The sequence below is a fragment of the Triturus cristatus genome, chromosome 11 (assembly GCF_964204655.1).
Source record: "Triturus cristatus chromosome 11, aTriCri1.1, whole genome shotgun sequence".
NCBI classification, from domain to species: domain Eukaryota; kingdom Metazoa; phylum Chordata; class Amphibia; order Caudata; family Salamandridae; genus Triturus; species Triturus cristatus.
This window is the reverse complement of record NC_140594.1, coordinates 572,274,754-572,298,809: the sequence shown is the minus strand read 5'-3', so window position 1 is coordinate 572,298,809 and position 24,056 is coordinate 572,274,754. Positions and strand designations below refer to the sequence as shown.

The 24,056-nt window shown below is 47.9% G+C and overlaps 1 protein-coding gene across 1 annotated transcript in view; it reads left to right on the top strand.

The window, feature by feature from the left end:
- The window catches only part of LOC146785104 (G protein-coupled receptor kinase 5-like), a 506,690-nt gene that overhangs the window by 454,361 nt on the left and 28,273 nt on the right, over window positions 1-24,056 (top strand). The window contains exons 13-14 of the mRNA XM_085633729.1: window positions 1,455-1,592; window positions 22,256-22,393. Of these exons, the coding sequence (XP_085489855.1) occupies window positions 1,455-1,592; window positions 22,256-22,393 (276 nt within the window). The remainder of the gene's footprint in view (window positions 1-1,454; window positions 1,593-22,255; window positions 22,394-24,056) is intronic.

The window sequence follows — 24,056 nt, the reverse complement described above, 5'->3', positions numbered from 1 at the left end:
TTTGCGAACGGTAAAAAGACTTTTGGGATGTATAATCCCAAAAGGCATTTGCAAAATAGGTAATCACATCTTTTTTGCGATTACCGATTTTGCAAATGCAGTTAGTGATTCCCTAAATGCAATGCAAGAAGCATTCTCAGAATGCGACTTTGCATTAAGGAATCACAAATTACCACCAACTTCAAGTTGGTGGTAATTTGCAAATCCTTAGAAAAATGCACAAAATTGCATTTTTCCATGTGACGCATACACATGCCCTCTGGGCATGTGTGTGCACCACATGTGCACACATTAAATTTTTGGGGTACATCAGTGTGGCCTTTTGGCCCACTATCACCCTTGAAATTGCATTTTCAATTTGCGATTACCAATTTGGTAATCGCAAATTGCGAATGCCTTCCCATTCATTCCTGAATAGCGAATCACAATTTGCGATTAGCTATTAAGGAATATGTAGGAATCGCTATTGCTTTTGCAAAACCTGCATACATTGCATTTTGCGATTCAATACTAGCGAATCAGTAAAATTCGCTATTATAGAATCGCAAAATGCAATGTTGATACATCTGACCCTAAGTTCCTATTGCAATTTTTCACATGCTTTTACGATTTGTCTGTCATGGGTAGGAAATACTTGCTAAGTTTTGCCAAAAAGTCAGAACCTTCTCTGAAAAATCAACGTGTGGCCATCTGGCCATACAATGCAGTGGTTCTGCTATTGCATCCTTTGCTCCTTGGGATATTAGAAGAGATGGTACAAAACATGTGAGTCAGCAATATTGTAGCATTGTAAAAATAACCAGGCAGTTGAGAGTGAGCATAAAATACATGGCCCAAAAAAAAATTCCCCAGGATGTACTTCTATCTTACTATTTTTGATCTCACCCTCACTTTCCTTCTTCTGGGGTTGTCTCATCTAGGTGACTTCTACTTTCTGGTGGGTTACCACCTGCTCCAGTGACAACTGTAAGGTTTGCTGTGGTGACATTTTAATTAAAATTTGGCTTACAGTACTGCAAATGTTACTCTGGGTGGCAGGCCTCGGTCCATTATGCAGGACAGGTACCAGTCATGCACGTTTTGTGACTTGCAGGTGGTCTTGGCTAAATGGTAATGTGGACACTGTAACACCAATGTCTTTGCAGTGCCATCCTGACCCATCATGATCTATTGACTTGGTTCTAACATCCATTTTAGCATTCCCAACAAAATCACATGCATTTATGCAATAGCATCTATTTTGACCAAAAGCCAGTGAAACCGGATTAAGCCGTGTCGAGGCAAAGATGAAGGCTAAGGATGGAGGATGATTTGTTTGCATGTTTATGTCAACGAGCGTAGCCTTTCTGTACAGTGTCTTTAAAAGCGGCTCAAGTGCCTTTTTCAGCTTCACCTCAAAGCGTAGAAAGTCTCAAAGATTGACAAAGTAAATGTGCTTTGTTTTTTGTCTCTAGTTGCTGGCAAAAGACCCAAAAGAGAGGCTGGGTTGTGGGCCGACAGCTGCAGAGGAGGTGAAACTGCATCCATTTCTTAGGAATATTAACTTCAAGCGCCTGGGTGCCGGGATGATGAAGCCTCCTTTCCAGCCGGATGTGAGTAGGCACAACTGTTATACCTTGTGTACATGGCGAGTTTACCCGACATGAGTAAATCTTTTATTATCAGTTCGGATTCCAATCTTGTAGATGGCAGTAGCTATCTATCATAAAGTAGATAAATGATTAATCCAGTCAGTTTAAGGACGCATGTACGTTTTTGGGGGAGCTGGGATCCTGAGTGTGATGTTATCAAAGACCTATTTGTTAGAAATAAGTGGATTGAAAGGGCAGACCTATTCTGGTGGTTACATGACCACTGATGATTTGGTGTAGATTTCTTCTCAGGGCTATGTGAGAGACCTGGTTCCAGCCTCTGGGCTGCTACGATCGTGAAGTGGGAGTACTAAGTGGCGTTGCAGTGGCATCCCAGTGCTTTGCAAATTAAGAGTCCTTGCAACCCAGGGGAAGTCTATGGAGTTCAGCTTCTCTTTGAAGGTGGCTGCCACATTCATAAAAATGGCCACTTTGAGCATTGCAGCTGAAGCAGGCCTACTGGTGGAGCAGCTGAAGTTCTCAGCCAGGACGTTACACATTGAATCCTTTGGTCTCCATACACTTAGGGCTAGAGAATGAGGTCTACAGTGCTACTCAAGCTCTCAGTTATGTGCTGGGCACTTGCCGTGGGATGGTATGGAGAAGAGAAGGGGGCGCCTTTGAACGATCTAATAGAGCTAAAGGTTAATGAGCTTGGAGCCCTTTTGGCGCGCTTCTGCAGCATGACTGCAGCCATATTTAACGTCTAGGACAGTGGTTCCCAAACTGGGGTCCCTGGACCCCTAGGGGTCCGTGGCATATTCCCAGGGGGTCCCTAGGCAGCAGTTTTAAAAGCACTGCAAAGTTCCTTGTATAATCAACAGTTTTCAAAGCACCAATAAAAGTTTCAAGATAACTCCGGTGATTAATGTACCTACTGGAGAGAGAGATGGTAGTTTTGTCTATTGGCAGCTTTGACTCCTCTAAGGAAGCGCAGAGGTTTAATATGCCTGCTGCAAAGAACATGTACCATGCATAAAAAAAACAATATTTTATGTACATAGCTCAGTGGGTTACGGCTTTTGTCACTGAGCTTCTGTTGTTACTGTGCAGTTCATAAGTTACAACCGTAAACTAACACAGTGAGCTATGAACTGCCATCAAAGAGCTGCATTCAAACTGCATGGTATAAGATAGCAAGTTATGTTTTCTCTCGGTCTTTCACTATCCTGATGCTGCTAATAAAGGTTTATTTGGGTAGAAATAAATTCTTATTATTAATGTCAATGCTAACCACTGTTATGTTATGAATCCTGAGTTTGTGCTTCTCCAGACCAAGCACTCTTAAAAAATGCCTACCAATATAGATGACATGAATCCCACACCTTGAAGTCCCCTTTGCCTTATGTAACATTTTCTATACACTGATTTGCACATGTATGATTCGTCTCTGCCCTACACTGGTATGAGAGATGCTATGAAACAAATGCAATACATGTGACAGAGGAGCTATGGAGAGATAAGAGGCACTGTTGGAGGGTGATAGTGAGGGAATCATTGAGGAGCCCCAACAAAAGATCGTTGTATCCTGCTACACAGAAAGGTCATCATTTACTATGCTTTAAAAGCGAATACAATTCTATATATAATGACAAATGTATGTGAAATGCACAGTTTCCCAAATTTTCCTGGGGGGGGTGGGGAGACAGCCCCCCAAAGCTCCCTTTGTAGTGGTCAGGCTCACTCGCTACACTTGGTGCGCACAGTGGAGGGACTGTTCTGACAACATTTGCCAGGGCTACCTTGGGTTTCCAGTACGGCCCTGCCAGAAGCAGGAGCCTCATACCGCAAAATAAAAGCAAACATTGAAAAGTTAGTCGCCGAGGTGCAGCTCCAACCTTCCCATTAAAATCTTTACATTTTTGCCAATTTTTTCAATATAAAAGAATGAAATCTTTGGCTATTAGAGTATTTGTTTGGTACGCACTTATTTGTGTATTTTTCACGGACTTCTGTATTAATGTCTGAAATTTAAATAGTAGAAATTGCTTGGGGGTCCCCGGCTTCCAATAGTGACTTACTGGGGGTCCTCAGGAGTCAAAAGTTTGGGAACCACTGGTCTAGGAGATGATCCTGGTAGGTTATACATATTATCAATAATTTTCACTATTGTGAGGTACCTGATTGTATAGAAGGAAGACATTTCTGTGGTGTTAGTCCTAAGATGTGTCCAAATCCATTTTAAGAAAAACAGTGTATAGCCCAAAAGAGAACTCTTCTCAATCAACCCTCTTCTGTTGAATGTATGAAGTGTTGAGAAAGAAAAATATTGCATAGACCCATGCATGGCTAACCTTACCTAGGGGCAAAGAAAGATCTTGCTGGGAATTCTTTAGGAGCATAAGAAAAAGTGACAGTGGTGGAGCAAGTCATGAGACAGATGCACAACATAGTTAGGGAAGGTTGAATACAAGATGGCCATGTGGCACACACACAGGAAACCATAGATACCCATCTCCAACAACATTGAGATGAGTTTCTGAGTAGCAAAATATTCAACAACTACACCATAAACTTGCCCGTGACACTGGAGGCCAGTAATGTCAGCGTGCTGGGGGTTATGACATTGGGCTGATATTGCTTTACTTCTTCAGGTGAGAGGGTTTTCAAGGTAGCTGTCCAGTACCCATCAGATCAGAAGAGGAACCAGAATCAGTACTGAAGTGTCTAGGAACACTGCATGGCACAGTAATCGTGGCCTTGCGCTCTCCACATCAAAGGAGGGGACTGACGTGAGACGGAGGCAGGCTTCCTTCATGTGGCGTGGCTGTGCCCTGCAGTGGCTGAATTCTGGAGGCAGATCTTTCACACACTTAGTTCCATTACTGACCAACCACTATCCCCTGACCCCCTGCTAGTGCTTTTGGGACACACAAAACCTTTCAAGAAGGGTATTATGAAGCTAATTTCCCTGAGCCTATTACTGGCTAAGCGCAGGATAGCAATGCGTTGGATTCGGGGTCCCGTGCCCACAGTTACGGAATGGGAGCGGGATATGATGTATTGTAACACCCAGTCAGATGTCTACAACGAGTTGCTGCCCCCCCAAAGTCGAACAAAAAGTTTCTGGGGCCTATACACGCAATACTTGATGACGTGCAACAGATAGAGACGATTCAGGCTCCCTAGATAACACTGGCAATATAGTTACTGTATTAACATTGAATGTGTCAGATGTTTCCCACATGTATTTGCTGGTTGAAATGAAGAAGACAGTTTGCAGAGGCTGCAGCATTGGAATACTGGAGTACAACATTCCCCTTCTGTCCTTGTATCCTTATTGTTTTAGCCTATTATCGTAGCGAACAACCATGCTACTGTGCACTTTGCTAATTGATAGAGCTGGCTACAGATTGATTCATATACGACCTCTCTTTTCATGTACCGTATTGTCTCTTTTTGACATTTGTTGGTGAACTGTATTATGAAACTCTAAAAAAGAAACTTAAAAAAAAAAAAAGGAGGAGACTGACAAAGACAGGGGTTAAGTGAAAGTCCTGAACACTGACAATCTAGAATACACATTTTACCTGAGCTGTGCCTTGCTACACAGATGTTGAAGTATGACCTTCAAATGGTTAAGAAGGATCTCTTGCCAAAAAGCCTCCCTTTGACACCTGTCACAATTGTGTATGTTTTCAAATGGGGCTTCCAGGATCTTTACTCCGCCGCGAGTGGGCCTGGAGTTTCTGAAATCGATCCAGAGTAACACACGACTTGTTTATTCAGTGATTTTACATATGGCCTGTGCACACGTCTGTGTTGTAAGCAGAATAATATCTGTGTTTTTTAAACCAACAGTTGTGTAAGCAAAACAAACAAATGACAATAATTCAAGTAATCCGGAGAACACGCAATGGTTTCTTGTGTTCTCTGTGTTTATTTCAAATCTATTGCCCAGCCAACACGTGTTTCGTCAGGGTAGTATCCCAAGACTTCTTCAGGGCTGAAAGGATGTACAATAGGACATTATCAGACAGGTGAATCTACTGCATTAAGAGTACAGAAAACTGACGACAAGTGACATGATGTGAGGACACCCTTGGTGACACACCCTAAATCACTTCGAATATCACAGATGGTAAAAACAGAGAACACTGTGTGACGAAAGGCCCTAATTACAGGGTGAAGTGTGAAGGTCTTTCAAGACCTTATTATCAGTACATGCATTTATATGATTGCACAGCAGTGTGCTACTTTTGTGAGTTTCAACACACTCAAAGACATTGTACGTGACAATTGAAGGTACGTGATGGATACATTATAGATCCATAAACAAACCGGTAGAGGGAGAGGGAAATGTCAGAGCGAAAGAAAAAGAGAAGAAGGGAGAACACGCAAGTGAAAGGCCACGTTTAAAATCATGCGAGCTAGCGCACTGGATAGAAAATCCTACCTTGTAGGCAATTGTGCAAGGTGGTGATCGATCTATGGAAACAACAATGAGCAGAGAGTCAGCATCAGGTAAAATGTGGAACCTGATGGCTGCGCAAATGCGCGCATGTGCAGAAAATAGGTGTCTCACCTCTCCGCCGGTTGTTATTCAGTGATATTTGCTGATATTGTGAAGTTGAACTTGTGGGGGAATGCAGAATCCTGTCTTTCTGTGTAACTATGACCTACACAGAGTTCTTTATTCCAATAATTTTTGGTTTCGATTCAAATGTGGTTTGATTCCCTTGTGAACAAAGCTACTTTTCCCTTTTGGAGTGTAGTTCCCCATCAACCCTCACTCCAATTTGACTCATGCCTGCAGTATGTTTTAGGAATGGGAGGCACTGTTGAAAGCCGAGTTCCATTAGTTTACTTGTTAGCAAAAGCCAATTACTTTAAGTCACATTGAGCGGTTTACATTTATTGTCGGTTTACATTTATTGTCAATTCATTTAATAGTGTATGATCAAATTGTGTTTGATATAAATTTGTCCATGCTGGTATGCTAAATAAAAAAATAATAAAAAAATGGAGAACCAGAACGAATGCCTGGCTACCAATGACCATTCTTGTAGATATTATCAACCCCTGGGGGGAAAACCGTTTTACATATCAAATTGAAAAGGAGCTCATGTTACACCACCATTGCCTGCTCTTGGGGGCTATGCTGCTTGATAAAAGCCCTCCTCCCAAGTTATAGGTCCAACCACAGACAAAGGCCTATAATGTGGAGGGAGGGTCTTTAACGGGTATGTAGTCTGATGCAGAAGGATCAATATATCAACTGAGAATAGAATGTTCTCAATTAAATAGGAAAAGACAGGCCCTGGAATGCAGAGCAAAAGTTCTATACCAGTTTTTATTGCCACACAGGTACTTCTCTTTGTCTTCAAAAGTGCTCTCCAGGCTCTAACACTTCTCTCTAGGTTGTGGAAACCCATGTTACCTTTGCGAAAACCTTAGTGCAATTTTTTAAAACAGATCTTATCTTCCATTAGGTTGATCATCATACTTTGCTTTTTAGCATTCAGGTTTATATTTGCCCTTGAATGCTGGCTAGCTCCGTTTGGACCAGACTTATTTTCTGTACTGATAGGGCTAAAGCCATTGCACTTTCTTTATTAAATCATTACACAAATCACTTGTTAAATTGCCCAATGCTACTTGTTACCAAATGTTACTCAGTGGATTCAGATGCCAGGGCTGAAGTCATCTTTGGCAAGAATACCCCATTGCCTATATATTTAGTGGTCCACATACAATTTCAGCCCCACCAGATATAGTGGCCTTTGTTTTGGTAAGTGCTTCAATTTGACTCTGTTGCTAAAACCTTAAAAGATAGTGATGTTATAATCAACTTTGGAAACACTAACTTCTTATAAGAAGACATCTGTGAATCGTTTTGAAACCCTTTTCTGTACTCTTTGTTGAAAACATTTGGGTTGGCTTCCATGATCACTCAAACTGCTTGGGGAAAAAAATGAAAAAAGTCTGCTATGAATTCGTCAAGGAATCCATTGAGCAACCACATGCTGTGGGCTCTCACTGGCTGTGCTGCTGCAGAGGAGCCTCTTGATGCTTAGGAGGGGTGTAAACTAGGCATGCACCAGAGCCTCAGCATGGAGTTTTTGAATGAATGAATGAATCTGCATTTCTAAAGCGCATGGCTACCAGAAGGCCTCCCAGCGCTAGAAGCAGAGTCATCGTGGAACTGAGAATCGTATTCACGGAAACAGAAACGTTTTCAGAAGTTTTCCGAAGGTCAAATAGCTGTCCTCTAGACGAATATAATCAGGTAGCTGGTTCCACAATTTTGCAGCGTTATAGGTGAACAAACGTCCACCACTACAGGATCTTTTTATCCTGGGAACAGTTGCGAGAAACTTATTCCCTGACTGCAATGACCTATTGGGGCAGTAAGGAGAGATGATGGACCGAGAATGGGTGGGCCCTTAGATGCCATTATCTTGTGATGCACAGTGCTTTAAACTGCACCCTTTCCGCAACCTGGAGCAAGTGAAGGGTGGCAATAGCAGGTCTTGCTGATTCCCGATTGGGTCCTGCATAAGGAGGCGTGCAGCGCAATTCTGTACCATCTGCAATTTTTTGATAGTTAAGCATGGAGATCCTAAAAAAGAACATTGGCATAATCAAGTCACGAGAGAATCAACACTTGAACCAACAATCTCCTGGCGTTAAAAGGCAGTTGGGGAAGGATTTTCCTAATCATCTTTAAAATAACTTAACTTACTGCCACTTTACATGCTTGTCCCTTAAGATTGATTGTGGTCCAACCAAACACCAAGGCTCTTAATCTGTTCTTTAGGAGGGGGCATTGGACCAGACACCTGTGCCAAAATGAACTAACGTTCAAGGGGGAGGATTTGCCCAGGAACATCACCTCAGTTTTAGCCCGATTAAGCTTCAAATATGAATCATTTTCTTTTTTTTTAAGCTTTATTTTTCATTTTTATTGTAAATACATATTAACCAGTTAGCATTTCCATTGTACATACAACACTGGCAGAACACCTAGAGATCAGCAGTGAGAATGGCATTCGACTTAACAGAACCGAAACACATGCTTTACATTGGGACTCACATACATCCTTATCGCATCTTGGTTATGGACCATCAGAGAATAGTTAGAGGAGGCTTAAGGGTCTCTCTTGGAAGCAAAGATTAGCAAATGGAGCACGAGGGGGGTTGTGGAAGGGAAAAAAATATGCGCAAGGTGCAGGGTGGATCATGCATTTGTGGGAGAGCGCGCATTGGGGGATGGTTGTTGTATATGCGTTGGGTGAGCAAGTAAATATGACTTGAGTGGTCCCCAAAGGTCTCTCAGGCGCGAGGGAAGGGGAATGAGTTCAGCGTATATACTGATTTGGTCTTGCCATCGTATCATATCATCAAGCCAGTCCTTGAATTTTGGGGGGCGGCCCCGCCACAGGCCACACGACGTTTGGCAAGGACCAAACTGAAAGACACAAATTTGCGGTGTGAAGCCAATATCTGCTTAGTGTACCCCAAAAGAGCTGTAATAGGAGATCTAGAAAGGTGTAGTGCAGTCATGCAATCGAAGGTCTCAAAAATCTGTTGCCAGTATGCGTGTACTTCGGCACAACCCCAAGCCAAATGGCAGCTTCCATCTGACATCTGTTACACCTGTTTGTTTTGCGTAGTCCAAATCTGTGGAGTTTCACCGGGGTGTAGTAGCACCGTTGTAAAAATTTGTAATGAATAATACGAAGCCTGCTATTTGAGGTAATTTGAGCCGTTTGAGCACAGCAAAAGGACCACTGCTCATCGGTAATGTTGTGTTCCAGTTCAGCAGTCCACTTAATTCTAGCCGTGCATTGAGGGTACTCAGTGTCAACATACAGGCCGTGATAGAGCACAGAGACTAGGTGCGAGGCAGTGAGTGTGCGAACGACCTGGTGCAGGGGAGCCACCACCTCAGGTTCCAGGGGATACGACGGAGTGCACTCCCTAATCCCATGTCTGAGTCTGGCATACAAGAAGGTTTCCATAGTGGTGGGTGAAGGTTCCGAAAAGAGTTGCTGGAGAGTACGAAATCTGCCATTAAGGTACAGGTCGCCCCAGCATCGAAGCCGTCGAGCAGTGGCAACTTTTTAAAATAAACCCTCCTGTAATAATGAAAGATCTGGGTGATAGAATAGAGGGAGTAGCGGGGAATATAGGCAGGGTGTGTGTACCCGCTCTGTAATCCGGGACCAAGCCTTGAGCTTGCAGTCCACGGAAGAGGGCTGTGGCACCAGCGTGCCTTCTCGAAATAGTATAATCCCTTCCAATGGTAGAGGATCTGCGAGCCAGTGTTCGATAGCGACATGGGGTGTATATCGGGGCGGGTGAAACCAGAAATGAGCATAATGTGCCTGGGCACAGATATAGTACAGTTCGAAGTTGGGAATGTCAAGACCGCCCTGTGATGATGGTCGTATGAGTACATCCCACTGTATGCGAGGTTGCTTGCCACCCCATACCAATCTAATCAACTCGGATCGAAGAGAGGTGAAAAAATGACGGCCGGGGTCATATGGAATGTTAAGGAATAGATACAAGAATTTGTATGACCATTTTAATAAGGGAGATTCGACCCGCCGTGGTCAGGGGAAGTGAGATCCATCTGTTGATACACCCCGAGACATGTTCCATCGCGCAGCCATAATTGAGTCTCAGCAACTCCTCACGGTCCGCAGTGACCCGTATTCTCAAATATTTCACATCCTCGGAACATCATGCGATAGGGGTAGTCCATTGCGAACTGCGTGGCTGCAGGGGTGAGAGGGAAGATTTGGGATTTGGTCCAGTTAATGTGTATGCCAGAGTGCCCCCCAAATTTTACAAATTCACGGAGCAATGGGTTCAGATTGTGTTGGGGTTCTTTAACATATAGGGTGACGTCATCAGCATACAGGGGGATGAGGACAGGTCGGAGGAGGCATTGAAGACCTTTATCATGATGGTGCTGCCTGATCTTAGCGGTCAGGGGCTCCATGGCAAGGGCGAAAAGGAGGGGTGACAGCAGACACCCCTACCGAGTGCCCCGCGAGAGGGAAATCGATTGGGAGGTATGGCCATTGTGAAGTATTTTTGCTGTCGGGGAACTGTATAGGAGTCTGATCCAGGCCACAAAGCTCGCTGGGAAACTGATACATTGCAAAATAGTAAAAAGGTAGTCCCATTCGACCAAGTCGAAGGCCTTTGTGGCATCGAGGAATACTGCTGCCAGGGGTAAGTGCGGGTCAACATCCTGAAGTATCGAGAACAATGTCTGGAGGTTGTGGGAGGTCGCCCTTTCCGGAATAAAGCCCGCTTGGTCTGGTAGAACCAGATTTTCCATCAGTGAGGTAAGGCGATTGGCTATGAGTTTTGCGAGGATTTTTGCATCCGTGTTTTTTAGAGAGAGGGGCGTATAGGATTCGCATTGATCAGCGGGTTTACCCGGTTTAAGCAACGATGTGATGAGTGCCTCTCTCGTAGTAGCAGGCAGGATCTGCACTTCATGAGCCTCGAGGAATACTTCTCTTAGCACCGGTATGAGTTGATCAATATAGGTTTTTATTAAACTCTATGGGAAGGCCATCCGACCCTGGTGCCTTACCCGATTGCATTTGCATGATGGCTTAGCAGAATTCGTCATCTTCGAACGGTGCGGACAGAAATTCCCGGTGATGGTCGCCCAGCCAGCCCAAAGCTATATCCTGTAGGTAGGGGTAGAAGCCGGGTGAGGCGGTGCGGCAAGTGCTATACAGGTCTGTATAGAATGTGGAAAAAGTGTTTAAAATATCAAGACTGTCTCTATGTCGCACCCCATTATGGTCCACCATGTCTATAACATAACTGGAGAAGCGAGGCTGTCTAATATCGTTTGCCAGTGCTCGGCCGGGGCGCTCGCCCTCACCATAGCGACGAGCAATGAAATATTTACTCCTAAATTTGACTTCTCGATCTGCAGTGTTAATGTAGTCTGTAATTTCGTCCGCAATGTGGCCTTCTGCGCCCCAGTCCCCCCACTCCCCATAACGCTCTCAAGTTGCTTTATCTCAATTTCTAGGCGATGCAGGTTTCTACAGATGTCTTTGAGTACCCCAAAGCTTTTAGCCATACAGGAGCCACGAATAGTGGCTTTGAACGCTTCCCATATGGTGCCCACATGAGTGACCGTACCCTTATTCCTAGCAAAGAAGTCAGTAACTTAGTCTCCTATTTCGGCTTGAAAAACACTATCCAGTAATGCCTCCGGTACTAGTCTCCAACAACGTGGGGTAGCGATTAGGTTGGGGAGGGCCAACTCTAGACACACTGGTGCATGGTCAGAGTATGTGCAGGCCAGATGCTCAACCGAGAGAATCCACGGGGCTACCCCGCGGGTGCATATCCAATAATCAATTCTTGGCCATGTCATGTGACCGGCTGTGTGGAAGGTGCCTTCTTTGTAATGTGGGTGTACATATCTCCACATGTCCATCAGTCCATGCTCAAGGAATAGACCAGATAGTGACTTGTGTGTTAGTGTAGTGGTGCGGTAAGGGATTGGAGCGATCCACAGCGGGACGCAGGGCTGTGTCGAAATCTCCGCTCCAGAAAACATGCGTAGACCCGACCTTTAATATTTTCCCCCAAAGTGTGTGGAAGAAGTGTGGATCATCCGTTTTTCGACCATAGCAACAAGCTAAGGTGACTGATTGTGTGCCCAACGTACCCCAGAGTAAGCAGTACCGACCAGTGGGATCGCTGTACGTGCCCCCTTGAATAAAGGGTGTGTTCTTTTTAACTAATATTAGTGTACCGCAGAAATATGTCGAGTATGAAGACTGCACACGGGCAGATGCCCATTTGCAACCAAAACAGCTAGGGCAGCGGGGATCGGTATGTGTGGTGATTGATGTACGCTAGTATTTGCCTCAGTTTACGGGGGTCGCGTAGTCCCCTGATGTTCCATGTCAGCATTTTAATGCGAAGTTGTTCATTGTGAGTTGCCATTACATTCACGTTGTGCTATAAAGCTGGGTAGTGCTATGTGTGTAGTCTGTGTGGCTGTGTCTATAGGTATTGATGCGATATCTAGTTTCTGTAAAGTAAACATATTACAAAAGTTTAACATTTCCATCTCAGAGCCTTTCTCCAACAGTAGCCCAACAGTGGCAGTTGCACAATAGCTAATAAACTCCTGTACCACCCCCACCCACAAGAGCACCCCAAACATGCCGGCATTCAGTCGCCCACCCAATCCCATTGAACCGTGTGAATCTTCCCGTAGGACCAAAGGGGCCCGGTGGAACAGTATTAAAAGGAAAATTATAAGCAGTCTAGAAATCGAACATTTCGGGGGATCTCCCATAATGGGGGAGGGCGCCAGTGGGCCATAAACCTTCCCGGTCCCGAACCTCTACCTGCTATATAGCCCCCAAGTGCCACAAAGTGACAGGGGGGAACGCAGTGGGGGGGGGAGGGTGCCTGGCGACATAGGGTATAGATCTACCTGTGGAATAAAGGGGAACATCAAAATTCACATGTATAGCCATTATTAGTGGTCAAAGCCCAGCCGGGCACTCAATTGTCTGTGACCATCTCAGGTACGGGGAGCCCCATCTGAGGAGTGGCATGGGCCCCTTCAGGACTAAGGTTAATGTTAGGTCTTTCAGCGTCCTAGGGCACCACTCCATTAATCCTTATGAGAGTGAGACGGCAACCCCCAGACCTTCTCAGAACAGAACCATGGATTCCTGGGGTCGTTATGGAGGCGGTGTAGGGGAGCGGGAGGCATTATTGTGTCTCGGTGAGCGTCGCTGGTTGGCTTTCAGAAAGTCTTCAACTTGCTGCGGAGTTGAACAGAATATGTGTTTGCCATGACTCGAAATCCGATGGCGTGCGGGATACATGAGGGCATATTCTATTTGAGCTTTGCGCAGCTTCTGCTTGACAGGAAGGAATTTCCGGCACGCCTCCTGAACCGCCACAGTAAAATCAGGATAGATGCTGAAAGTAACACCTTCAAATTGCAGTGGTTTTTGTTCTCTGGCATTCTTCAGTGCTGCATCCCGGTCCCGATAATTCAAGAGTCGGGCTATGATGGATCTAGGAGTTTCACCTGGCGGTGGCCGAGGACCGAGGGGGCGATGTGCTCGCTCCACCACAAGTTGCAGCGAAAAAGATGCAGCACCAAAGAAACTTGTTAGGAGACGCTCAACATAGTCCTCCATGTGCCCCGTATTGGTGCTTTCGGGAATTCCAAAAATGCGAATATTGTTGCAGCGACTTCTCGCCTCAATGTCTTCGTTTTTTGCCGCGATGACCTTGAGGAGTTTATCCATTTGTGATATCTGTTGTTGAATCTGGGCAGTAACATCTTCGTTTTCAGAGATGCGACGCTCTGCTTCTTTCAATTGCCCAAAATGCTTATCAACTTTTTGAACTAGGAAATCAAGGCGATTCATTGTGTCCATTTTCCCTGAAAGGTCGGTGAGGCTATGCTGAACTGTCAAGAGTAAAGTCTTCACGTCGTCGTCAGGGGATGGCGAGGAGGAGGCCGGGGCCTGGTCCGCTCCAGCCAGATCAGGATCTGCAGAGGTGGATCTGGTAGTAGTCATTTTTTTGTTTCAAAAGTGAGCCAGGGTTGTCTCCGTCGGGCTTTCCCATTGTTGTGTATTTATTTTCACCTCTCTCAGTTGGCGTAACTGCTGCAGAATTGTGCGCAGAAACATGGTCCCAAAATTCCGCCTACCCAATCGGGGGTGCAGCAATACAGGCTAGTAGTATGCGCTTTCCACGTGGGTGTTGGACACAAGCACCGAAGGCTAGAAGTGACACTGTGGCTGTGCGCGCCTTTACTGGTACTGGTACTGGTACTAGCCGCAGTGCTGTGGGACTCTCTCAGGCCCGCAAGTGAGCAGTTCGCAGCACCTGACGTCAAGGAAGCGAGGGGTGCACTCCAGGCAGCATGTGACTACATCTACACAGCAAGGTCACAACCAACCATTTCGTCAGCAACAGCGCTAAACCCTCTGTAGTGTTCTTGGGCGATGATTATGGCGCATATGTTTCTTCGCCAGGAGATCAGAGTCCAGCTAACAATGGGGGCTAAGAAGGCTTTCACCACCCTAAAGCAAATGGCTGGACTTGCGTGGGTGGTACCACAGCATTGAAGCAACAGTCTGTGGGGGGGAAAGGGTAATGTCATGCCCCCTCCATGTCAAGCTAAGCTTCCAGGCCACAGACGACCCCCGTGCTTTTCCGCTCCGATGGAATCACTTACCCAACAATTCCTCCTGCCAGTATGGTTGTAGTGTAGAGGAATCCTCTCTGGCAGTGGTAAGTGCGTAGCGCGCCCTGTACGCTTGGGAGACTGGGACCACAAATGCCGATGTCAGCCGATCCCGAACCCCCGACGCGCCACCCACACTATTTCCAGTCACCTTGGCAGTCAGTTACAATGGGGACCGGGGTGAGGGAGGCACGTCCGCCTAACCAGAGTCTTCGGAGGGCACAGCGCAGGATACAGCCAGCGCGGGGCAAAAAAATGGCACGCTCTCACCAGATCAACAGGTTTCAGGCAAGGATCCTCCTAGGTAGTGGTGTGTACTCGCAGGGCGCAGCTGCCACCTCGATTCACGCAGGAGCAGCGGGGAACAGCAAGGATCCAAAGACGACGCACCGGAGCAACCAGGGATCAAGCCCAATGCAGACGGGGCCTCTCACCACGTGGCATCCTCTGGGCTCGAGTGGTGTCGGCAGCCGCTGAGCCCCTCCGGCTCACTGCCCCCACAGTGCGACGGTGCTCAGGCAGGTGAGAAGAGAGGTCTCCGGAGCCAGGGGAGCCGCGATTTTTCCCTCAGTTGTTTCGGAGGCCACAACAAGCTGGTAAGTGTGACCCACTTGTGGGACACCCCCGCGCCGCACGGCCACCAGCTGCTGCGTGTGCACCCTGCCTGCCCTCTGCCTCGCTGCTGCCTCGTTTGCCGGCTGCCGCCGCTGCGAGTGTTTTTTGCCTTGTTTTGACGGTATATTGTGCTTGCTTAGTTTAACCTTCTTTTTCCCCTGTTGTAACGTTTATTTGTGCCTGTTTTATTGTATTCTCCGTGTTTGCTCTCCTTCCTTGTTGTCCGCCTACCTCGTCGCCCCCCGCCCTCCCTTCCCGCCACCGCCGCTTGTCCCCGCCCCTTTTTGACTTCTGTAACCCTCCCCGCTCCCGCCTCCCAGCTGCCCCGCCCACCCGCGCACTTGGCCTTAAATGGCGACCGTGCGACGCAGGTGAGTGTGACCCACTTGTGGGACACCCCCGCGCCGCACGGCCACCAGCTGCTGCGTGTGCCCCCTGCCTGCCCTCTGCCTCGCTGCTGCCTCGTTTGCCGGCTGCCGCCGCTGCGAGTGTTTTTTTGCCTTGTTTTGACGGTATATTGTGCTTGCTTAGTTTAACCTTCTTTTTCCCCTGTTGTAACGTTTATTTGTGCCTGTTTTATTGTATTCTCCGTGTTTGCTCTCCTTCCTTGTTGTCCGCCTACCTCGTCGCCCCCCGCCCTCCCTTCCCGCCACCGCCGCTTGTCCCCGCCCCTTTTTGACTTCTGTAACCCTCCCCGCTCCCGCCTCCCAGCTGCCCCGCCCACCCGCGCACTTCGCCTTAAATGGCGACCGTGCGAACGCGCAGCGGTAACGCGCAGCGGGCGCGCCGATTGTGCGCCGAAGGCGCGCCAAAGGTAAGCCCGTCTGCGCCCGTCCGCGACCGAACCGCGCCCAGCGCCAGGACCCCTGGACCTCGACCTCGAAGACCCCGACCTACCCGCCTGACGTACTCTGCCGCCACCCTCTTCGCTCTCAACACCGGCCGACTCCCAGAATGCCACCAAGCCACCCCAAGACGCACCCACGGACCCTTCAGCTGCCACGCCTGCAAGTTCACCTGCATCCGGACCTGCCTCGCACCAGCACCCGCCAAGCCGAACACCAGCAGCACCCACCTCAAGTGCATCCTGATCAACACCCGCTCCGTCCACAGACATGCCATCGAACTCTGGAACCTCCTTGACACCACAGCTCCAGACGTTGCCTTCCTCACGGAGACCTGGATGAACGCCTCTTCAGCTCCCGACATCGCCATCGCCATCCCAGAGGGCTACAAGATCGTCCGGAGGGACCGAAACGCCAACCAGATGGGAGGAGGCATCGCCATCATCCACAGGAGCACCATCCGTCTCACGACCAGCACCGACAACACCCTGACCAGCGCCGAACACCTACATTTCCAGATCCACACCAACCCGAACACCACCCTCAGAGGCACCCTGATCTACCGACCCCCTGGACCACGCACGCAATTCAGCGAGGACATCGCCGACTTTATCAGCCCGCATGCCCTCCCCTCCGCCGACTACATCCTCCTGGGAGACCTCAACTTCCATCTGGAGAACAACAACGACCACAACACCAGCACCCTGCTCGACAACCTCGCCAACCTGGGACTCAAGCAACTGGTGTCCACCCCCACCCACCTCGCCGGACACACACTCGACGCCGTCTTCTCATCCAGCACAGACATCGACTTCAGCCACGCCACAGAGCTTCAATGGACGGACCACAGCTGCGTCCACTTCACCTTCAAGAGAACGACGTCCCACCATCACCAGCAACAGACCGCCCGCAGAAGCTGGAACAAGATCACAGCAGACCAGCTCACCACCTCCCTGAGCCAGCACCCTCCTGCCAGCTCAGCGAACCCCAGCCAGGCCGCCGACAACCTCACGAAGTGGATCAGCAACTGCGCGGACGAACTCGCCCCGCTGAGGACCCCGCCTAGCAGACCCGGCAGCAAGAAGGCCCCATGGTTCACCGACGAACTCAAGAGCTCCAAGAAGAACTGCCGAGCCCTCGAGAAAGTCTGGAAAAGGGAACCGACACCGGACAACAGGACCTCCTACAAACTTGCCACCCGGAAACACCACCAGCTGATCCGCGCCGCCAAGAAAACAGCATTCAAGGACCGGTTGGACAACAACGCACACAACTGCAAGGAACTCTTCAACATCGTGAAAGAGCTTTCCAACCCCAGCGCAGGAAACAACGACATCACCCCATCGCAAGACCTCTGCAACTCCCTCGCCTCATACTTCCACAACAAGATCACGGACATACACAGCAGTTTCAACAACCAACCAACGCACACCATGACCGACCAACCACCCCCCCCCCACCACCACCCTCCACGCCTGGACCCCGATCAGCACCGAAGACACCATCCGCACGATGAACTCCATCCACTCCGGATCACCGACCGACCCCTGCCCTCACCACGTCTTCAACAGGGCCGACGCTGTCATCGCACCCCACCTGCAAGACATCATCAACACCTCCTTCGACACCGCCATCTTCCCTGAGAGCTGGAAACACGCCGAACTCAGCGCTCTACTCAAGAAACCAACAGCGGACCCCACCGACCTCAAGAATTACCGCCCCATCTCGCTTCTCCCGTTTCCAGCCAAAGTCATCGAGAAGACCGTCAACAAGCAGATGGCCGCCTTCCTCGAGACAAACGGATCCCTCGACCCCTCACAGTCCGGCTTCCGAGCCAAACACAGCACCGAGACCGCCCTCATCGCCGCCACCGATGACATCCGCGCCCTGATGGACAATGGAGAAACAGCGGCCCTCATCCTCCTAGACCTCTCCGCGGCTTTCGACACGGTCTGCCACCACACCCTAGTACGGCGCCTCAGCAACATCGGAATCCAGGACAAGGCGCTGGAATGGATCATCTCCTTCCTCGACGGAAGAACACAGAGAGTCCGCCTACCACCGTACAAGTCAGAGGCCTCCGAAGTCATCTGCGGCGTCCCCCAAGGATCATCCCTGAGCCCCACCCTCTTCAACGTCTACATGAGCCCCCTCGCGGCCATCGTACGCAAACACCACCTCAGCATAATCTCCTACGCCGACGACACCCAGCTGATCCTCTCCCTGACCAACGACCCCACCGCCGCCAGAGCCAACCTGCACGAAGGGATGAAAGAGGTAGCTGAGTGGATGACGACCAGCCGCCTGAAACTGAACTCGGACAAGACGGAGGTCCTCATCCTGGGCTCCTCACCCTCCGCCTGGGACGACTCCTGGTGGCCTCCCGCCCTGGGCACCGCACCCAAACCGACAGACCATGCACGAAACCTGGGCTTCATCCTGGACTCCTCCCTCTCCATGACCAGGCAAGTCAACACCGTCTCCTCGGCGTGCTTCAACATCCTACGCATGCTACGGAAGATCTTCTGGTGGATCCCCACAGAGACCAGGAAGACCGTCACCCAGGCCCTCGTCACCAGCCGACTGGACTACGGTAACGCCCTCTACGCCGGTACCACCGCCAAGCTCCAGAAGAGACTCCAGCGGATCCAAAACGCCTCAGCCAGACTCATCCTCGACATCCCACGATCCAGCCACATCTCCGGACACCTGAGAGACCTTCACTGGCTCCCCATCAACAAGAGAATCACCTTCCGCCTCCTCACCCACGCACACAAAGCCCTGCACGACCAAGGCCCGAGCTACCTCAACAGCCGAGTCAACTTCTACGCTCCCAGACGCCACCTCCGATCAGCCAACCACGCCCTCGCCGCCGTCCCCCGCATCCGAAGAGCGACTACAGGAGGAAGGTCCTTCTCCTACCTGGCCGCCAAGACCTGGAACTCCCTCCCGTCCGACCTGCGCCTGACCCAAGACCACCTCTCCTTCAGAAAGAAGCTGAAGACCTGGCTGTTCGAGCAGTAGCGGCACCCCCCCCCCCCCAGCGCCTTGAGACCCTACGGGTATGTAGCGCGCTTTATAAGTGTCACTGATTGATTGATTGATTGGTAGGTAGTGGCGCAGCTGAAGTAATGGTAGAAATTGAGGATAAATTAACGGATAAAGTCGTCAAGCTTCCCAAGCCTCACAGGTGTGCGGCCATCTTGGATGTGCGCCACCTAGCGCCCCCCCCTTCAAATACGAATCTTCCATCCAGGCAGACACCTGTTCGAGACAGCCTGCTAAATCTGTTTCGGCTTTATCACGTTGACTAAGGGAGACAATCAACTGAGTGTCATCCTCATACGTAACAATCTGAATGCCAAAGGGCTTCACACCCTCAGCCAGGGGGCTCATGTAAACATTAAAAAGCGTGGGACTCTGGGAGGAACCCTGAGTAACCCCACACCTCAGTGACATGCTTTCAGAGATAAATATATCCTCGAAAACTTGGAACGATCTATTCTCTAAAAAGGATCCAGCCACTTAAGTGCCGTCCCTCTCACTCCTACCTCACTAAGTCTCTGGATCAATAGTTGATGGTTAACCGTGTCGAAGGCCGCGCTAAGATCTAAAAGAACTATTGCCGCGGAACCTCTGACATCCAGGATTTTTCTGGCTTCTTCTACTACTACCAACAGGGCAGTCTCTGTGCCCTGTTGGGGCCTGAAGCCAGTTTGTGAAGGATGGAAACATTCATTCTTCTCCAGAAAGGCAGAGAGAGTGGAGTTGACATCTTTTTCGCCAATTTCCGCAATCCCTGGCAAAAGCGAAATTGGAAGGTAGTTTGCATACACTTCTGGATCCAAATTAGGATTTTTCAAAAGAGCTTTGACCATGGCTCGTTTCCATAATGAGCGAACGTGCCCGGAACATAGATATTGATCAGCTCCTGTATTGTAGGAGAGATCATATCACAGGCCTGATTTAAAATAGTGGGGGGGGGGCGCATCTGTAGGGGAGCCAGATTTCAGTTGATTAAGAAGCTGTTTTGAACAATTCAAGTCCATAGGAGGAATTTCCGCTAGGGAATAATCTAGGGTTAGATGCTGGTTAATTGAAGGTAAAGCCTTTTGACGTGCTGAAGACGAGGGAAATGCAGAATAAATATCTTGATTTTTTAAATAATAATCTACATTTGTAAAGCGCGAACAATCACCCGTAAGGGTCACTAGGCGCTGGGGACCGTTGGGAAAATTAAGCAAGCTATTGCCCAGAGTCACATGGTGCTGGGCTAATCTGCCGCCGGCGCCGAGGATCGAACCGTGATCCCCAGATTCCGGAGTCAGTCGCCCTGGCCGCGGCGCTACACCAGCAATGTAACAAGATGTAGAATAAGCAAATTGCTGGGGTGGTTTAGATGGATATGCTTGTTCTTGTCCGATCTGCACGAGGATACTGCTGGGATGCATCCTGTGTAGAAGTGACCGTAATTGCAGATGGTGTCCACAAATGGAGTGGGATGATGAGGGGGCTGTCTCAGAACCAACAGTTACTTTTGCCACACCAAGGCTGCAGCAATGGCGTTCTCACCTTGGACCTAACCGTTGCTAAAATAATAAATCACCAATTTCATCGTAGAGCCATGTAGCAAATAGGGAAGATGTTAGTAAGAGCCTTATTGCATCAGGCATAGGGCTGACTGACAGCCCTTACGGTGCCACACTTGATTGAAGTAGCAAGGCTGATAATAAGGGCCACTGACTCACACGACTACTATATTACAGGGAATGGATGCAGTCCCTTTATGCAACTCAAGTGCTTTGAGAACTGCTTACCAGCCACCACTGTATGACTCTGTGGTCTGCGGCAAGACCATCTAACCTTTGTGTGTAACAAATAGAACTCCCTCATACCAGTGTCTGGGTCTACAGTGTCCAGTCACAGGAAAGCATGCAATAGACTTCCACTGTCTGCAGAAGCTGTCTTCATCCTTCATGTTGTGTGATGCTAAACCAGGGGCATCCAAAATAGATTCCACTGGGCCCATTACTCACTCACTCAGCACACAGAGTCCTGCTACCATAGATGTGCAACTCACTCACTGCACTTAGAAGCTCTTGACATGCACCTGGGATGTCAGTGCATGGTTGTGTGTATCACATAATAGCAGAAATTTACATGAGAGGAGCCAGTAGGCTTGACTTGTCTTGACACACAGAAAAAGGTCTAACCACACTAATCCACAAAATATGGTATGCTGCCACTACTGCTTTTACTGATACACCAGGGTCATGAACATTAGTCCAATGCCTACTATCGAGGTATGCATAGAGCACCCCACCAACTCACAGAAGAGGTTATTGATCGGTCATTACCAGGCATAGGCCTGGGTCTCTGTGTAAACACTTAATTAGCATGGCGCCTGGGATTAAATATGTTCGGATTCTAGCTTCAAATGCAGCCGGGCACTCGGGGTAGGGGTGCACATCTGTTTACCATGCAGGGGAAATTACTATACCATACCAATAAGAGCTGAAGTATTGTAGCAGTGTCCCAAGTGACTTTAATGATTACTCAGTGCTATGAATTCAATGGTATTTTCAAAATCCTGAAGGGATCTGGCCTCAGAGACTATTTTATATTTCCTGCTACTATTCATCTTCATCACAGGTCCGTAAAAAAGTTGACACTAGCCTCAGTATCTTATCGGATGGTGAAGTTAGAGCTAGCAGCTCCGGCCCAATGTAGGAATGATACCTTGTAGAAGGTTTTGGCATAGCTGAGACTTCAGTGGGGTTAATGATCAATGGAGTTCTGTGGTGGTCTTTAAAACGGAAGGCTGAGATAAAAGTAAGGGACAAGCTATTTTCACCGACACAGGATATTAATGTAGATATTGTTTTGTTCATTGTTTTATTCCATTGTGTTCTGAATTGCTCTGTGTATTTTTCCACCTTCAGCCTCGCGCCGTGTACTGCAAGGATGTCTTGGATATTGAACAGTTTTCCACGGTCAAGGGTGTCAATCTGGACCAAACAGACAATGATTTTTATGCCAAATTTGCTACAGGCTGTGTCCCCATCCCATGGCAAAATGAGGTAAGAAATGATTTCAAACCTATTAGCTGAGAGATTTGTTGTCCATGTTGGAAATTTCAGCCACTAACCTGATAACTTAGTCCGTTTGCATGTTGCCCAAATAGCAGTAGAAGAAGAGTAACTGAAGAGCTAATGGTGCAAAAGCAACAGCATTGATATTTTCCCATAATAAACCACCAGGATTCAAGCACCATAAATGTAGTGGTCTCCTTTGCAAACAAGAGGGTCTTCAGCAATGAGCTCCAAAAGTACTTGATATACGAATGATCATAAAACACTTGAGACCACAATAAATAACATTCAGAGAAAAGAGAGTGACTTTCTTGGTCCCAACATTGAGTATATGGGCTAATAGTGACTATATCTAGTGACTTGAATAATTACCTCTAAAGCAGAATGGTCACAATTCTATTTTGTAAAGGACTGTCTTGGCCATCCTTCTTATCTTTCTTCAGTAGTTATTGTTTCTTTTCACCAATGCTTGTCAAATTGTGGTAAATAAAATTCCTTTACCGGGACTTAATTTGATACAGAAACATAATAAAATAGCTCAGTAAAATAAGAGGCAGAATCCGTGGTATTAGAGGTTCGGAATGGGCTTTATTCCAATGATCGATTATAATCGGTTGCTCCAAGTTCCATCACCACGGGGGTTCAGGAAGTGAAGTACATACTTTATTGACAAGAAATGATTTTTATAGCACATACATTACAATGAAACGAATGCGGTAGGCGTAACAATTGATAAGGAAAATGACGATTTACATGCGTAACCGAAAATGGGTGTAATAAGGAGTAAAAAGGAACATAATTGGTTATGATGTCACATATAGGTGGATCTATAAGATAATACTTGGCATAGATGCGCGCGCAGCAGCATGACGTGTAATTGACGTGCAACTAGGGGGTGAAGGGGACTTGACATTTAGCTCTACATGTGGAGACAAAAAGTCTGGGGGGTCAAGTCAACCTAATCCCAAATCATATCTAACATCCTATGTTTAAAGAACTATGTTATCCACAAAAGAAGGACTCTCGGACAGAATCTATTCTATACTGACTGTGCGTGCGTGTACAAGCGTCTAAGTGTCTACACTGAATGCGAGGGGGTAGGAATATTCCATGGTAACGGGGCTATGAATTAATTGCATGAGGACAGAGAAGCCGAGCCTTTGCTCAGTAGCTGGAAGAATGTTTACTTAAACTGCTAGACAGGAATGCATCGGCTAAGGAGTGAAGCAGATAATTCGAAGGTGAAATACAGTTCTTGGCAGAGAATAGGCTGATGTCAGGCTTCGTGAGCCGCGCAGAGAATGAGACAAAGTTCATGGTCACAGATGCAGGCTCAGACTCGAGTTTTCAGAGGCAGAAGGCAAGAGGAGTTTGATGACAGAATCAGGGCCTACTTGCCTGGACTGTAAAATGGCATAAGTGAACCATACAAAGCCGGTGGCCTTTCATATTTAGGAATGGAATATTCGGCCTATTCATGGCGGATCTGACAGAGGACATGTTGACGGTGGACGCACATGTATTTGCGTCTTCATAACTGGAACTGGAGGGAACATACATGTACTTGTGACATGCACATAGAACCGTTGGGGTCCAAGATAGGGGACATAACTGACCAGAAAAATCCATATTTCCACATTCCCTCCTTGTC